Here is a 15,913-nt window from a genome sequence, read left to right on the forward strand (position 1 = left end):
CTCTTACCCTCCACCCACAGACCCTAATACCTTCTCTCTGGCTCCAGGTCCTGTGTCTACCTGTGGGGGGAATGACCAGTGAGAAGAATGGCTCAACAAGGGGAAGAGGAGTTGGCGAGGGGATACAGGGTCTGTGAGGGGCTCCAGGGATCTGCAGAGGTTTCAGAGGGACAGTGGGGGAAGTGGAAGTTAGTGGAAGGAATGAGGGGACATGATGTGGAGCCAAAGGGGCAAGTGAGAACAATGACAGAGGACCAGACCCAGTGCAGCCCTTACCAGCCGTCCCGGGGGTCCTGGGGGACCCTGGGAAAGGAAATGATTAGAGTCAATAGGAGCCCTCAGGTCCCAGGCCATGGCTCTGGTTTGCCCCAGGCTCAACTCTGCCCCCAAGTTCCCCGAAGCACCCCAATGCCAGCCCCCAGCAGGCATGGGTGGCCATCCATGCTTCCCACCTGGACCTCCAGACCCCTTGTGTGAAGGAAAACTGGCAGCAGCGCCAGGGGACCCTCCATCCCTTCTGAGCCCAGGACACCAGCCCTACTCACCGGCTCCCCACGGTCACCCTTGGGTCCAGACGGTCCAGGGCTGCCCTGCAGAAAGGCAGGGGTCAGGGCCACTCAAGGTAGGCAGCAGTTTGGGGGAGCTTTGGAAGCACCATGAGGACTCATGGGAATGTTGGTAGCCTTCAGATGCGTGTGTGCAGGGGTCACAGGAAGTGAAGATTGGGAGGGTTTAGCATTACAGGGTTGGGGGGTAGGATCAGGTATTGGGAATTGGCTGGTTGGAGGGTTAAGGTTGGGGTGAGGAGTCATAGGCTGGGACTCACATTTCGTCCATCCTCTCCAGGATCTCCCTGGTCTCCCTTTTCACCCACAGGCCCCCGAACTCCAGGTGCCCCCTAAGAAGAGCAGCTGGCCTGAGACAGACCCTCCCAATATTTTGCAGGTGCCCCTATGACCCGCTACACTGCCCCAGGTTCCCCATTACTCCAAAATCCACATCAGAGGTTCCCATCACCCCATGCCTCCCTGCAGGGCCTCCCATCACCCCTTACCCACCTCAGCCTTTCCTATCACCTTCATGCCCACCTCCCATCACCCCTGTTACTTCTCTCTGCCAAGACTCACCCGAAGGCCACGCTCGCCTGCTTTTCCAGGCAAACCCGGGTCCCCCTGGTTATAGAGAGAAAAGTCAAACTGCACAGGGCAGTCAGGATCTAACTCACTCAGGGAGAGGGGACAGAGAAGGGCCTGAGCAGCAGCTGGACAGGAGGCAGGGAGCGGATGGATGAACTGGTGGAGCACCAGCCTACTGGGATCCTAGTTCAAGGGTAAAGGATCAGAAACCACAGTGGGAAGGAGTCTCACCGGAGGACCCTCGTCACCTTTCTCTCCAACTTCACCCTGTGAAACATGAGAGTCAGCCCTGGTTCCAAGAACCCCCGTGATGCTGGCAACAGCCCTACTCCCTTACCCGCCGTGACTCCCCCGACTCCAGCCTCTTACATCTCGTCCTCGGGGGCCAACAGGTCCCGGGGGGCCAGGCCGCCCAGGGTCTCCCTTCTCTCCAGGAGGCCCTGAGTCACCCTGTGGCGGAGGCAAGAGGGAGGTGATGCAGGACGCTCCAAGCAAGCAGTTCTCAAGGGGAGGGGACCCCAGAAGCCTCGAGGTTGCCCAGGGTCACGGGTACTCACTGGGGGTCCTGCTCTGCCAGTAAGGCCAATGGGACCCTGAAGGGGACAGAAGGGGGGCAGGACTTAGTCAGGGTCCCACCACCTCATCTCCCTCTGTCACACTCCCCATTCCCACATTGATTCACCCGGTCTCCAGGGTCTCCCTTGGGGCCAGGGTCTCCAGGAAGAACCAAGCCAGGTGGGCCCTGTGGATGGAAGGATAAGAAGTCAGGAAGACAACCTTCACCAACCGCCCCCTAAACACTTCGCTTCACTTACCCGTTCCCCTTGGACTCCGGTAGCTCCTCTGGGCCCAGCGGGCCCCACATCTCCCTGGAGGTGACAAAGACCATCAGTGCTGGTCCCAGGCTCCAGTTAACCCCCTGACCCAGCAAGTCCTGTGACCTCCCCAAGTCCCATAGATAGGCCCTATGACCTAGACCTCAACCCTGTAGAAACCTCCCCTTGCCTCATACCAGGCTTACCTTTTCTCCTTTGGGTCCAGCAACAGCAGGTCCCTGAAAACAAACAGGACAGATACAGCTTGGCCCTGCCTTGGGGTTGCATGACCAAAGTCTTCATTGGAATGGAGGTCACATGGAATTGGAAGTCATACAGCTCAGTCTCCACCCAGAAGTCACAGGTCACCGCTGACAGCAGGGAACGGGTTATACAAAATGGACTGACACAAATTGCTCATGACCTGCATGGCGGTCTTGGGGTCACAGGATCATAGCCAAGAGTCTGGGGGCAGGTTCTAGCAGAAGGAGAGCCGCAGAGCTCTGAGCCTGCTCACGGGCCCAGCACTGTGGAATCACAGCCCAGATAGTGTTCTATAGGAGGGTCACCGCTCAAGGGCTGTGCTGTGCTCAGAGCGCCATCCTCCCGTCACTCACCACCACTGCAGTGTCCCCAGGGCGACCAGGCTCCCCCTGTGGAGAGAGGATAGGAGCAGGGACAGGTCAGGGAGTCACCTAGGAGCCCAAAATCCCAGTGTCCCACCTGCCACATCCCTAGTACCAGACAGTACCACCCCCAGCCAAGGACCCACCTTCTCTCCTTGGCGGCCAGTGGGTCCTGGTGGCCCCTGAATGTAGAGAAAGTGTGAGCCCAGGAGGGGAAGGGAAAGGGGAGGGACACACAAAAGTCCCACTCCTGGTCCCACCACAGTCAGAGACTCACTTCAGGACCCTCAGCTCCAGGACGTCCAGCAACCCCTGGCAGCCCCTGGAGGAGAGGAAGGGAAGAGCTGTGCAGGTGGGTGGGGACGGGGGATATGGACAGACAGGGCCAGAGGCTGGGGTGGGGGCTGGAGAGGGGTCAGGGAAGACTGGGATTTAGGTTGGCAGGGGTAAGACTTGGCAGGAGAACAGAGACCAGGTCAGTGAAAATCAAGGTCAGTTCAGCAGGGTCAGAGGTTCAAAGCCAGGTCCCTGGGGCTGAGGGTTAGAGCCTGTATCAGCAGGGATAAGTGGTCATTGAGGAGGGGTGACGAGCAGGGGTAGCAGGGGTCAAGGGCAAGAAGTCAGAACCAGAAAGGGCACAGCCAGGTCAGCTGGTATGAGCATTGCAGCCAGTGGGTTTACCCGGGATCCCGCTGGGCCTGGGGGTCCACGTTCGCCCTGATGGAACAGAAGAGGTCAGAGCTGAGTTGGGCCCAGATCCTCCAGGGCCCTTGGCGCCCCCCAGGTTGCACTTACCTTCTCTCCAGCCTCACCCAGGGGCCCTGGAAAGCCCCGGTCACCCTGAAGAGAGAGGGTGAGAGAAAGACAGACAGAGAGAGGGTTGGTGGCGGGGCTTGAACGTCAAACCCCAGACAAGGGGTCTCAAACTCCAACCACCCCCTCCAAAACCACAACCTCTGACCTGGAGGGAACTCTTATCTCCTTATCTTCCAGCCTCCCCTAACACCATGGGGAGCCCAGAGTAGCACCCCTCACACCTGAATCCCCCAACTGGTACTCACTTTGGGGCCAATAGCTCCAGGAGGTCCCCGTGGGCCCTGGAAGGGATGAATTTGGGGGTTCAGAGATTTGGGTTTGGGCATGAGGATGGAGCAGTGGTTGATGATTGAGGTAGGGGCTGGAGCTGTGCCCACCATATTCAGAACCCCTGGCCCCTCCACTCACCTGCTCACCCGGAGACCCAGGTTGTCCTGGGAGGCCTGGAGCTCCATCCTCAGAGTCACCCTGAAGGAGAAACACACGGGTGGGAAGACCGAAGGGAGGCCCTGCCCCCAGCACGCAGCCTCCCACCCCAGAACTGGGACATCATCAAGTCAGCCTTCCTACTTTTTCTCCTTTCTTTCCAGGGGGGCCAACGGGGCCTTGGGGTCCAGGGCTTCCGGGAAGACCCTAGGAAGAAGTGAGTAAAAGTATGAGCCAAGAACTATGAAGCCCAGGACCCAACCACTGCCCCGGGAGAGACCCACACCCCTGAGCAGGGCCCCTAGCAGAGCCTCAAGGCCCCTCACCGGCAGCCCAGGCTCCCCAGGAGCAATGCCACCTTCACGTGGTCCAGGGGGACCCTGGGAGAGAACAGCAGGTCAGGGAATGAACAGGGGAATCAGACTCCAAGCCACCCCTAGCACAACCTGTCCCTCACTTACCCGCTCCCCACGATCGCCTTTGTCACCCTAGAAAACAGATGACGACCCCATGACCCTGGGCCACACCTCACTCCCCAAGATACCAGGAGGGATGAGGGTCATGGGGTCCAATTGGATTACAAGGATTTTGGGAGAACTGAGGCATCATGGTGAGTGAGGATGGGGGTAATCAAAGGGTCACAAGGGCCAGAGTAACTGGTAGGGGTTATGTGGGTTCAAATGGGGTCACCAGGTCTCTGCATCACATGGCACTCATGAGGCTGTCACCTTCATGGCTGTTCCAGGAAGCCCTGGGGGGCCACGGGGTCCTGGGTCCCCCAATGGTCCACGAGGTCCAGGGGGGCCCTGATGGAGGAGACAAAGTATAAGGTGCAACCCCACAGACCTCACTCTCGCCCCCCTCGTGTTGGTTCCCCCACTGCACATCACTTGCCTCCACATACCCTGCACTTACCGATGATCCAGGGTCCCCTTTCCGCCCAGGAAGCCCAGGTCCTTCACCTCCGATGACTTGTCCGGGAGCCCCCTGTAAGGACAGAGAGCAGTGGGCAGGGTTCAGGCTATGGGGGCCTTGAGCTGGAAGAAGCCCCTAGACATGTCCAGCTATTCCTATTCGTGCCTTAGGCCCTGCACAGGGTCTGGTGTGGGGCAGTCCTGCTCCTCCCTGGGACATCCCGGCCGCCTCCCTTCCCCCTTCACCTACCGGCTCCCCCTTTGGGCCTCGAGTTCCTTGCTCTCCCTGAGGACGAAACAGAGCAGAGGATGGTGCTTGGGCTCAGGCGAATGTCAACGTGGGCACTGCACCACCACCCCAGGCTCCCACCCTGTGGAAGAACCCTGGGAAGACACTTAGAGAGCAAAGAAGGGAAGGCACCTTACCGGGTCCCCATGAGGGCCAGGCAACCCTGGAGAGCCCTGCAAATGGAGGCCAGAGGCAGAACAGTCGGAGCCACCCCACCCACTCAGGCAGCGCCCACCTTGACCTGCAGGACAAGGCTTGCTCACCTTTAGGCCAGGGGCTCCAGGGGTCCCAGGATTCCCGGGGCGGCCAGGGCTGCCTGGACGCCCATCTGCTCCAGGGAAGCCCTGAGGAGGTGAAGAGGTCAGGACAGGAAGGGACCCTCCCCCAAGGCCCCTGGTTTGCTGGAAGGGCCTCACCCCATCAACAAGGGGTCGCCTACCCCACTGACCCCCAAGTGTTATTGGGGGTGGAACAGTGAGGTAGAGAAGTGGCCCCTCAGAGCTGCACAGAGCCCAATTCCAGGCACAAGGGCAGCAACAAGGCAGAGGGCTTCCCTGCCTCTGGGACTTAGAGCTGCTGCTCAGGCTCTGCAGGGGGGCTAGAGGCCCCACTGGCCCTTCTATTTCAGAGTGTCCCCCAAAGTCTCTGCGGTGGTTTATAACCTCCAGCTGGGCTTCTAGGAATTCCCGATGATTCTAACTCTGCTTCTTCCTTCTCTCTTGTAAAAACCCTGAGAAAGCTTTGAGGAGTGCCTCAGAGAAACCTTGATGGTCTCCACACTCACCCTCTCGCCCTTAGCAATGGCACTTCCAGGGGGCCCCTGGGGGCCGGGAGCACCGGTCCTGCCCTGAAAGAAGACAGCAGTTAGGTGGGGATAAGCCAGTCACGGTGCAGGGATAGATGTGGGGGACACTCACCGGGAGGCCAGGGTCGCCAGGAGGCCCAACTTGTCCTCTCAGGCCCTAGGAAGGGTAATCAGTGAGACCTGTGCTGCCAACCTCTCCTGCCCCACTGACACCCAACCCATTCTCTATTCCCTGCCCGCAGGGGCACTCACCATCTCTCCAGGTTCCCCCTTCTGGCCCTGGGGAAAGACATGTCAGATGTGGGTCAGAGTGGCTAGCCCCAGGTGCAGCCTCTGTTCACCTCTCGATGAGGGACTCTTACCTTTGGACAATACACTGGGCAGGGCTCTGGCCGGGGCTGCGGACATAGGGTCTCTTTGAGGTTGAACATTTCTACCAAGAACCCCCAGACCCCTTATATTCTACCACCCAGTCCCCCAGAGGCCTCTTCCAAACCTGAGTAGTGAAGGATGCCTGACACAGGGCTGTGGCCAGACCACTGACTGCCTGGTCCAGGCTTGGCCCATCATCCACGGCGAAGAAGGTCTGGACAGAGTCCATACCCGGCGCCAAGCGACGCAGCTGCTCTGGGTCCGCTCCAGCCATTCCCAACATCACCACATTAAGCCCTAAGGTGGGGTCCAGTGGCTGCATGATAGCCTTTTCAGGGCCACCCCTATTCCCAGACCCCTTCCCCATCAGCCTACTCCTTACCAGCAGCCTGGGCCTCACGGATGGGGCTGAATATGTCACCTCTCAAGGGTTCATCCACGAGCAGAACCATCACCCCTGGTACGTGCTGGCGGCGCCCAGGAGCATCTGGTGCCAACACGTATCTGTGAGCTGTGACCACGGCTGTGCCTGGAAGGAAGGACATGTCAGAACCCTGGGGCACCAAGCTCCCAGTGGATAGCCCCAGGAGTCCATGCCTGCTGCAGTCCTCACCCAGGTTGTTCCCACTTGGGTCCATGTAGGGCATGTCACGGATCCTTTGCAAGATAATGCCAAGGTCATGGGAGCCATTCAGTGGGAACAGTGGGGAGGGCCGATGACTGTAAGACAGCAGGCCAACCTGGGGTGGAAGGAAACACAGAGCCTGAGGAGGATGACAGAGCAGGGATGGGGGTGCACAGAGCCTGGAGAAACACATCAGGGTGTGTGTGACCAAACTCTATCTATTAGGGAGTCAGCAGTGATGGCAGGATAGGGAGTCAGCAGTGATGGCAGGATAGGGAGCCAGGCAGTAGGTGAGGTCTGGAGCCTGTGGGAGAGCTGGGAGAATGCCTGAACCTATTGGGTGGTCAGGAGATGGTAACTGGTATGGAGCCTGGGTGGGGGGCCGCAGGGAGAGGTAGAATCTGGCTGCCCCAGGGCCAAACCTGAACTGCCTGTGGCCCAAGAGGCCCAAGTGCCAACACCAGACGCTCCAGGACCCTCCTCGTAGCCTCCGCACGGTGAGCATTGTCTTGAGTGGCATGTGGTAGGAACACCACATCCGCCAGGCCACGGGGACACACTGTAGGAAGGGGAACAAGTTACTGAAGCGGGCAGCCCACCCAGACACACCTTTCTGCCCTTCCCACTATGCCCACTATACCTGGCGTCTGTGTGACAGATGCCTCAGGACCCCGCACACCATCCAGGACAGGCATCAGGGAGAAGATGTAAGAGATGCCAGGCTCTAGCCCTGTCACCCGCTGGGAGCTTGAGATCCCTGGAAGTGTCTGCGGGGACCCAGGCACTTCTACAGGAGACAGAACTTGATTAAACAGCTGTCTCCACAGAGCCCCAACTGCCAGCCCACCCAAATCCTGGCCTCCCCCTCACCCTGGCCAGGGCCTCTGAGTGGCCGCCAGGATAGGATGTAGCTGGATGCCCTGGACACTGGGGTCCAGGCCAAAGTCACCGAGTCGATCGAGGTGTCCACCACACGTAGTTCAATGCTTGGAACACGAGGTGACTCTGAAGGAGGAATGAAAGATCGAGGATCAGAGGCTGAGTCCTGAGAACCCAGAAGGGAGAGATCTGAGATCCTGGGTCCGGTTTGTCTTATTGAAGCATCATGGGAGGTCATGCTGGGGTCACCGAGGGTCAGAGGGTGAGGGGTAGGGGTACAGGAGGAGTCACTCAGAGTCAGGGTGCAGGAAGTCAGGGTGGGTCATCAGCAGGGGAGGAGCACGCCAAGGTGAGGCAGGCTTACCAGTGCGTGCAGTCACCTCTGCAGAGGGCCCTTCTCCAGCCGGCCCTAGGACACTCAGCCTCACGCGGTACTGTGTCGCTGGCTCCAGCCCGTCCAGGTGATAGCTGCTGAGCTCGGGCCCCAGGACCCGGGACTGTTCCTGGCCACCTGGGGCAGGCGTGAAGGTGGGGGCCAAGAGCATGTGGGAGAGTGACACCTGGGGGCATTAAAGTGCCTGCCCACTTCACTGGCTCTGTTAACTGGGTCCACCCTCCTGACTGATCTTCCTCATCCTCACTGACCCTGCCCACTTTACGGACCCTGCCAGACTGACCCTCCATGAACTCATTGATCCCACCCACTTCATTGATTGATCTTACCTACTGTCACAGATCCCGCAGACCCCCAGTGACAGACCCCGCCCACCATCACTGTCTTCGCCTACCTTGCGGAGTCTGCCACAGCCCTGCCCCCACTGGTCCCTAACCTCCTCCTGGGGACACCTCTCACCCTCAGGTTGCCAGTGCAGAAGGAAGCCCTGCGCTCTGGGCACCGGCTCCCAGCGCAGCCTCAGCGACTGCTCCCCGCGCTGCACCACGTGAAGCGTCCCCAGGGCTGGCGGAGCCTCAGGCACTGGAGAGAAAGCTCAGGAATCAGGGAGGCTCTGCCCCCATGGCCCCTGCACCAATCCCAGGCCCACCCTGGCACACGCACCCCGCCCAGCCTCTCAGACCCCTCTCCCTCCTCTCAGACCCCGCCCCCAAAGGCTCACTACCAATCCTGGTCCTTTCTCCAATCCAGAGCACAAGCCCGGATCCCCAAACCATCCACACCACCCATCCGAAGCTCTCCAGCGCATGCTCTGCCTACGCGTGGTGACAACAATGGAGACAGGTGTGCCCTCGCGGTCCCCGACAAGTGCAGTCACTCGCACTGAGTAGCTGACTCCACCTTCGAGACCCCGGATCTCTGCAGAGTCTGTGTTTCCTGGGAGTATCTGGTGTCTCATGGGGCCGCCTGGCCAGGTGGGCATACAGCAATGGTTAGGGGTGAGCAGTCCCAGCCAGGAAGGACAGGGGTGGCGTCAGGGAGCCATACCTTCACTCCGGCCCCAGGCCAGTCTGTAAGCTGTGGCTCCAGTGACCCCTACCCAGGTGATCCGTAGAACGTCGCTGGAAGCATTGAGGATCTGCAGCCTCGACACACGACCCACAGGCTCAGGGGCTGGGGACAGAGGCAAGGTAAGGGGTCCTGGCAGAGAACAGAGTGGCAGTGCAGGAATGTTTGACGCAGGGGTGATCTGAAAGTCAGTGTGAGGTTAGTGTGGACAGGTCACTTTAGGCAGCCCTGAGAAGGAGGAGGTCAGGGCCTTGGGGTGGGCAGTGTGGGGCCACCAGGAGGTCACCGTGGGTGGACACTTAATCAGTGTGGGGTGGGTCAGTGTGGACAGGACAGTCACTGAGCAGGGGCGTGGAGGCAGCTGGGCAATCAGGAACACACAGCAGGGCAGGGTAGCTAATGCGGTGTGGCTAGTAGCTGGCCAGGGTCCACTCACCAGTCCTCACAACCACAGAGGCAGGGGGCCCATCCACGCCAGCCACATGGGCCCTCACATGCACCGTATACTCAGTATCTGGCTCCAGTCCATCCAGCTCAGCCACCGTGGCCTCCCCAGAAACCAACTGGGATTTCTCTGGGCCTGGGAGCAGGGATGGAGGCAGCTCCAGGGCTAGCAAACTCTGTGCCCCAGAGCCCCACCTGGACCCCCAATAAACCCCCAGCCCCCATTCCACCCTGACCTGCCCCCTCCCAAACCCCAGTCCCCACCGTGGGCTGAGTGCCAGGAAACCCTGTATCCTGTGGCGCCAGGAACCCTGGTCCAGGTAATGGTGACAGATGAGCTGCCGGCCTGAGTCACATGGACCGTCCTCACTGGGCCCAATGGGTCTAGTGGGGAGAGGCAATGGGGAGTCTGCTGGAGCAGGCAGGAAGGAGTGGGGCTATCTGATAGGGGAAGACGATGGGAGTCTAACAGGAGACGGGAATTTGATAGAGGAGATGGTGAATAGGTCCAGTGGAGGAGTGGGGAGGTGGAGGTTTTAGGAAGCAGTGAGCGGGTCTGATGGAGGAGAAAGTGTAAATCTCAGAGGAGATTTGGGTCCAGCAAAAAAGGGATGGGGGTCTGAGGGTTGAGGTGGTGGATATTTGAGGGCAAAGGCTGTGGGAGTCTTAGGAGAGAAGCGGAGGAATCTGAATACGGGGAGGGCTTAAGGGGAGACAGCTGAAACTGAAGAGGAAGCAGCGTCTCTGAGGGAGGAGGGAGTGGGAATCTGAAGGGGGAGGCAGGAGTTCTGGGGAGAAGCAAAGGTCTGCAAGGGAAGGCATGGGGGTCTGAAAGAGCAATGGAGGCAGAGAGCCAAGGGACGGGGGCAGGGCCTGACCCGTTCGAGCCACGATGACTGCAGCAGGGCCCTCCTCTCTGCCTCGCAGTACCGACACAGCCACCTGGTAGGTGGTTCCAGGTTGCAGCCCTGTGATGTCTGTGGCAGTAGAGTCTGGGGGCAGTGTCTGGCTGGACTCTGGACCTGAGGTCAGAGGGAAATGCTGGCATGGCTCCTGCCTGTCCCCTCTGGCCCCCATACCCTCATTGGTCCCTTCAGCAGTCCCCCCACACACCCCACACTGACCACTGCCTGTGCTCCAGCTAATCTGAAATCCACTGGCTCCAGGGACGGGTCCCCAGGCCACCCTCACTCGCGTTGCATCTGACACCACAACCCGCAGCCCTGGAACAGCAAGTGGGGTTTCCGGCTCTAGGAGTTACAGACAGAAGTCAGAAGTCAGAAGTCAGAACCAGGACCAGAGTGAGGCAGGCAGCTGTCCTCCACAAGCCTCCTGCAGTACTCACCCCGGCGGACAGTGAGGACACTGGCACTGCCCTCACGGGGACCCACTCGAGCAGACACCCGCACAGTGTAGCTAAGCCCAGCCTGAACGTCATCCAAGTCGAACGCTGTCTGACTCCCAGGAAGCACCAGGGTCCGCTCAACCCCTAAGAGAGAAGTCAGGGTAAGTGGGCAGGGGTCAGAAAGAGACAGGGATGTGGGACGATGGCAGTGATGGACAGGGACGCAGAGTGAGAAGGGCCATGGGGGTGGGGATGTGGGGTGGTGGGGACCAGAGAGCTGGGATATGGCTGAAAAAAGTGAGTGCAAGACAAGGACATAGGATGAAAGGGGCCAGTGATGGTCAGGGACACTGGAGGACAGGAGTCCGTGGGATGCTAGTATGTAGGATGACAGGAGTCAGTGGACTGCAGTGAGAACTGATGAGCCGTTGACAGACACTGATGTGGGATGGCAGAGGTCAGTGCTGGATGGGGACATGCAATGAGAGGTTGGTGTACAGTGGTCACTACTAGGGTAACAGAAAGGCAGGTGATTGAGCTTGGCTGTGCAGAGATGAAAGCCGTGGACGGGGTGTGGGGCAGGGAGGAGATTGGTTGGGGTAGGGTAGGGGCAGACACACCCTGTTGACAGTTCAGGGCTCAGTGCCATCCTGGGAAGCAGATGGATAAGGAGACAGGGAGGAGACTATAGGGACCCAGGTGTGGAAGGAGAGGGCTGGAGGTACACTCAGACCCCTCAGGCTGGAACTTCAGTGTGTGTGGTGGGGGTGCTGGCTGCGTCCACCTCACCCTGGGTGCTGCGCACAATGATGCGGTACTGGGTGGCACCAGGGACTGGGCTCCAGGACACTCGCATCCGCTGCCCCGGCAGCTCGGTGGCTTGCAGGTCCGTTACATGGCTCACAGGCAGCTCTGGTCCTGTTGGAGAGCACAGCATAGAGGCAGCGTGGGGCTCTGACACCTCCCCCACTCACTGGCCCAGCCCACAGAGCCCTCACCAGTGGGAACCACGGTTGCAGGGGTGGCCACCTCGCGGCCCTCCAGCAGAGTGTAGAGTGTGAGGCGGTACTCAGTGCCTGGCTGCAGCCCATCCAACTGGTAGCGGGTCACATCAGAGGGCAGCACCACCTTCTGCGGTGGCTCCAAGCCTGCAAGATGACAGGGTCAGACCAGCAGAGGCCATGCCCTGACCCTTGCCTGTCCATCCCTTCCCCCGCACTGACCAGTCTCACGCCGCCATTCCAACCGGTAGCCACGGGCCTCAGGCACCAAGTTCCAGGAAAGGAGGATGGATGTGGGGCCCAGGATGACCGGGCGCAGGGTCTGCTCAACAGAAGCGTCTGCCCAGGGCACATGGGATGTCAGTGGCCTCCGGGCCTTGCCCTGCCTGCCCGTCCCAGCCTGAAGAAAGTGCCCAGCCTTCTCACCAGTGCGAGCCATCAGGGAAGTGGCGGGCCCCATGCTGCGGCCAAATAGGGTGCTCACGGTCACCTCATAGTCCGTGCCAGGCTCCAAGTCACGCAGCAACACTGAACCCTGCCCAGGGCCCAGCTCCTGCTGCTGTGTGGGCCCACCTGCATGGGGGACACCAAGGGGCCAGTGGGCCTTGCAGACTCTACAGCCTTGTCTGAGGCGCGGGGACTCCCCTCAGCCCACATCTCTCACTCACCACTGAGGACCCGCCATGTCACACGGTAGCCAGTGGCACCTGGCACACTCCGCCAGGCCACCAGGAGGCTGTGGGCTGTGGTATTCTGGATGGTCAGTTCTGGCCCTTCTAGGGCAGCTGGGGGAGAGTCCCACCAGGGATTCATGGAGTCAGGAGTGGGAGGGGGTACTGGGGTCGGGGGTTAGGTGAATGGGGTCAGAGGCTGGCAGAATTGCTCACTGGTCCGAGCTGTCCCGCTCACGGCCTCCCCGATGCTGTTGGCGTAGAGGGCAATCACAGTCACTTGGTACTCGGTCAGTGGCCGGAGACCCTGCAGCCGCACACTGGTCTCACCAGCTGGGACGTTCACCTGCCCAGGGCCAGAGGTCACTTTATCTTGCCCAGCCAAGTCCCCAGCCACCACCTATCACTCCTGACATCCTACCTCCTGCCGCTCACTCGGCAGTGGCTGTCCCAGCCCCGTCAGAGGAGTGTACTGGACCTTGTGGCCAGTCACAGGGCCACTGGCCGCTGTCCACTGTACTCTCAAGGATTGGCTGCTTGGCTCAGACAGCACCAGGTCTCGTGGAGCAGAGGTCGAGTCATCCGCTGGGAATGCGGGATCAGGGGATCAGGCAGGAGGATTGGGGTGGGCATGTATGGTGCAGAGTTGGGGTCGGGGTCAGGAGCACATAGGATGGAATCAGCACTGCCAAGTGGGGATTGGGGTCCGGGGTCTAGGTCAGGGTACACCGTGTGGGCAGGAACTCACGAGGTCGGGTCACAGGCACACCACCAGCAGTCGTGCACACTCTCCGGGAAACGAGGGGCAGTAGTGTCCTCAAGATGCTGAAGTCATTGACGAAGAAGAAGAAGTCACTGGTGGGCTGTGAGGCAACTCGCTTCAGCTCCTCAGGGTCAGCATTCTTGATCCCTGAAGTGACGACCAATCAGGACTCAGTCACCCACATGCTCTCTGACTGCCCCCACCCCCCAGCTGACCTGTCACTCCTGCTCGGTCCTTACCCACAGCAAATAGCTTGACCCCCTGCCCCTTCAGCCTTTGGGCAGCTGTGTCCACCAGGTCCTGGGACTTCCCGTCTGTGATCAGGATGCAGACCTGGGACAGGTGCAGGGGTCAAATCACGGTTCCCCTGGACACGTCAATTGGGGTCATCTTGGGAGGCATGGTAGGGGTAGGGATCACCTTGGGGACACCAGGTCGGGCCAGCTGGGGCAGGAAGACATGGTCAGCCACGTGGAGAATTGCAGCCCCTGTGCGAGTGTTGCCCCCCTTGTAGCTGAGCTCACGGATGGCGCGGATCACATCACCCCCAGAGCCAAGTGCATCCAGGCCGAACTCTGTCCTGTTGGAGGGTAGGGGTGGCAACAGGCTAGGACTCAGGATCTCTTCTGGCCCTGGCCTTGAGGAGGCCTCTAGGGTGAGGGTTACAGGTATCAGGCTCTCTTGAGGGGTCCCTTCGTTCTGTCATTCTCCACACCCACTTGCCTCTGGAACCCCCAGGTTAACAAACTCCCCAGGGGCTCCTTTGTGCACCATCTGCAGCTGGGCCTGGGCAGACCTGAAGGAGCCCTTAGGGGCTCACAGTCTGTGGGGAACAAGATGCTGCTTAATTAAATAATTGCAGGAGGAGGGGTCCAGATGTAGGAAAGTGGATGCTGGCCAGATGGAGCACCTCTGGTGAACGGCTGCAGGGGTTAGAGGGCTAGAATGTGGAGAATCCAACAGGCGTGGGGGCCCCCTCCTGGGCTCCCCATCTCCAGATCAGAAAACACAGCCTCACTGTCTTGCACCTTCCTATCTTGCAGTAGCCTGGAGGTGCTTCAGGGCACGAAGGTTCTACCTAGGGAATCCTTACCTCTGTCTCCAGAGGAGGTCCTGGCTAGGGGGTCTCTAGGTTCCCCAAAACTTGTTTCTGCAAAGACCCGGCCTGGGGTTTCCAGGGTCTCCTCCCTCTCTGAGGAAGGAGTCTTGGTGGGGATCTCGTGGTCCCCAGCCCCCAGGGCCCCTACTCACCGTGGGTCATCGCTGTACTGCACTGTGGCAAAGCGCACACCCTGTGCACTGGCTGCTCCAGAGAAAGGCAGCACCAGCCCTTCGAGAAAGCTGCGGACCTCACGGAAATTGCTGCGGCCAATGGATGAGGAGCCATCCAGTAAGAACACAATGTCAGCGGCGTAAAGGCGCGTGCAGGTCACTGGGGCGGGCAGGAGAGATCAGGGCCTCTTCTGGGAGGCCAACCACCCGCCTACCCGCACGGTGGCCTCGCTGGGACTTGGGATGGTGGGGAGAGTAGGCCTCATCTTATGCAAAGCAGGGCCGAGTCGGCCTGAGCCTGAGGGCCTTGGAGGGAGTTGAGCTCGGTGGGTCCCAGAGCAGACTCCCGCGGAGGGTTGGGGGTGTGCGGGGGAGGGAGAGTCACCAGCACGGGTGTGGACTTGGGACTGAGGTCAGCCTCTAGGGGCCGGCGTGGATTGGCATAAGGCAGGGGACCCCGCACGCATCCAGGGAGCCAGAATTTGGGTCGGAACAGGATAGGAGGCGGTTTAGGGAACCCAGCACCGACCGCGGAGGGTTCGGGGAGTCCCAGAATTAGGAGGAATCCGCGGGGCGTCGTGGAGTTGGCTGGGTTGTGGGCGGGGGGTGTTGGGGATGAAGGCCGAGTGGAGTGGAGGGTGGCACGGTGCAGTGCCCCAGGCCGGGTCCTCCCTTGCGGTGCCCACCTCTCTCCCTGTGCTGGGCTCGCACTCTGGGCGCCCCTGCCAGGATCCCGGCGCAGAGCGCGGCCACCAGAAGCCGCAGCGTCATCCTAGGCAGTAAAAGCCGTCAGCTAGGACCCCCGCCTCTGTCCCTTGCTCCCCCGTGGCCTTGGCAGGTCCGAGCCCAGCGCCCCTCCAGCCCGAGTCCTGGTCTTGCCTGCGCGTCCGCCCGCTCCCGCCGCCGCCGCTGCAGTCTCTCGGGCAGAGCAGAGAAAAGTCCCTGATGTCGGGGGGCGGAGCGGCAGGCGGGAACCCAGGCACCCGCCCTCACCCATATCCCCGAGAGGTCGCCGCCCCCACCACCCCTCCCCCAGACAAACGATATGACGCACTTAACTATAAACCCCCCGACCCCCCGTGGCTTCTGGGAATTTCCCAGAAGGTTCTGCATGGGCAGATGCTGAGGGAGTACCCCCAACTCCATCTAAGGTCACAGGTCTTGGCTGCTTTAGGTCAATCACAGTGACCAGGCTGAGGAGTGGACAGGTTCCTGCAGAGCCACAAGGCAGCAGCGCCGTGGGGGGTGGGGG

At 60.4% G+C, this 15,913-nt stretch overlaps 1 protein-coding gene across 5 annotated transcripts in view; it reads right to left on the minus strand.

Moving 5' to 3' along the window:
• Nucleotides 1-15,621, minus strand: part of COL7A1 (collagen type VII alpha 1 chain) — a 31,307-nt gene extending 15,686 nt beyond the window's left edge. For all 5 annotated transcript variants that reach the window (XR_010132812.1, XR_008678326.2, XM_055382337.2 and 2 more), the window contains exons 1-58: nt 15,541-15,621; nt 15,348-15,433; nt 14,641-14,821; nt 13,810-13,969; nt 13,629-13,722; nt 13,375-13,536; nt 13,048-13,211; nt 12,843-12,972; nt 12,624-12,740; nt 12,382-12,528; nt 12,178-12,294; nt 11,953-12,102; nt 11,744-11,872; nt 10,955-11,098; nt 10,734-10,859; nt 10,488-10,631; nt 9,874-9,993; nt 9,602-9,745; nt 9,145-9,270; nt 8,917-9,063; nt 8,557-8,679; nt 8,068-8,214; nt 7,695-7,829; nt 7,465-7,611; nt 7,247-7,383; nt 6,813-6,939; nt 6,582-6,728; nt 6,324-6,496; nt 6,190-6,225; nt 6,080-6,106; nt 5,940-5,984; nt 5,807-5,869; nt 5,286-5,366; nt 5,160-5,195; nt 4,984-5,019; nt 4,735-4,806; nt 4,548-4,625; nt 4,281-4,307; nt 4,146-4,199; nt 3,964-4,026; nt 3,802-3,861; nt 3,639-3,674; nt 3,373-3,417; nt 3,259-3,294; nt 2,855-2,899; nt 2,724-2,759; nt 2,569-2,604; nt 2,158-2,190; nt 1,952-2,005; nt 1,819-1,878; nt 1,694-1,729; nt 1,506-1,586; nt 1,368-1,403; nt 1,128-1,172; nt 827-898; nt 546-590; nt 277-303; nt 31-60 (exon numbers count right to left, since the gene is read on the minus strand). Coding sequence is in view for 3 of the 5 variants with exons in the window: in XM_055382337.2 (XP_055238312.2) it covers nt 31-60; nt 277-303; nt 546-590; nt 827-898; nt 1,128-1,172; nt 1,368-1,403; nt 1,506-1,586; nt 1,694-1,729; nt 1,819-1,878; nt 1,952-2,005; nt 2,158-2,190; nt 2,569-2,604; nt 2,724-2,759; nt 2,855-2,899; nt 3,259-3,294; nt 3,373-3,417; nt 3,639-3,674; nt 3,802-3,861; nt 3,964-4,026; nt 4,146-4,199; nt 4,281-4,307; nt 4,548-4,625; nt 4,735-4,806; nt 4,984-5,019; nt 5,160-5,195; nt 5,286-5,366; nt 5,807-5,869; nt 5,940-5,984; nt 6,080-6,106; nt 6,190-6,225; nt 6,324-6,496; nt 6,582-6,728; nt 6,813-6,939; nt 7,247-7,383; nt 7,465-7,611; nt 7,695-7,829; nt 8,068-8,214; nt 8,557-8,679; nt 8,917-9,063; nt 9,145-9,270; nt 9,602-9,745; nt 9,874-9,993; nt 10,488-10,631; nt 10,734-10,859; nt 10,955-11,098; nt 11,744-11,872; nt 11,953-12,102; nt 12,178-12,294; nt 12,382-12,528; nt 12,624-12,740; nt 12,843-12,972; nt 13,048-13,211; nt 13,375-13,536; nt 13,629-13,722; nt 13,810-13,969; nt 14,641-14,821; nt 15,348-15,432 (5,154 nt within the window). In the remaining 2 variants the exon portion in view is untranslated. The remainder of the gene's footprint in view (nt 1-30; nt 61-276; nt 304-545; nt 591-826; nt 899-1,127; nt 1,173-1,367; nt 1,404-1,505; nt 1,587-1,693; nt 1,730-1,818; nt 1,879-1,951; nt 2,006-2,157; nt 2,191-2,568; nt 2,605-2,723; nt 2,760-2,854; nt 2,900-3,258; nt 3,295-3,372; nt 3,418-3,638; nt 3,675-3,801; nt 3,862-3,963; nt 4,027-4,145; nt 4,200-4,280; nt 4,308-4,547; nt 4,626-4,734; nt 4,807-4,983; nt 5,020-5,159; nt 5,196-5,285; nt 5,367-5,806; nt 5,870-5,939; nt 5,985-6,079; nt 6,107-6,189; nt 6,226-6,323; nt 6,497-6,581; nt 6,729-6,812; nt 6,940-7,246; nt 7,384-7,464; nt 7,612-7,694; nt 7,830-8,067; nt 8,215-8,556; nt 8,680-8,916; nt 9,064-9,144; nt 9,271-9,601; nt 9,746-9,873; nt 9,994-10,487; nt 10,632-10,733; nt 10,860-10,954; nt 11,099-11,743; nt 11,873-11,952; nt 12,103-12,177; nt 12,295-12,381; nt 12,529-12,623; nt 12,741-12,842; nt 12,973-13,047; nt 13,212-13,374; nt 13,537-13,628; nt 13,723-13,809; nt 13,970-14,640; nt 14,822-15,347; nt 15,434-15,540) is intronic.
• Nucleotides 15,622-15,913: the final 292 nt, after the last annotated feature.

This window comes from Gorilla gorilla, chromosome 2 (assembly GCF_029281585.2).
Source record: "Gorilla gorilla gorilla isolate KB3781 chromosome 2, NHGRI_mGorGor1-v2.1_pri, whole genome shotgun sequence".
Lineage (NCBI taxonomy): Eukaryota > Metazoa > Chordata > Mammalia > Primates > Hominidae > Gorilla > Gorilla gorilla.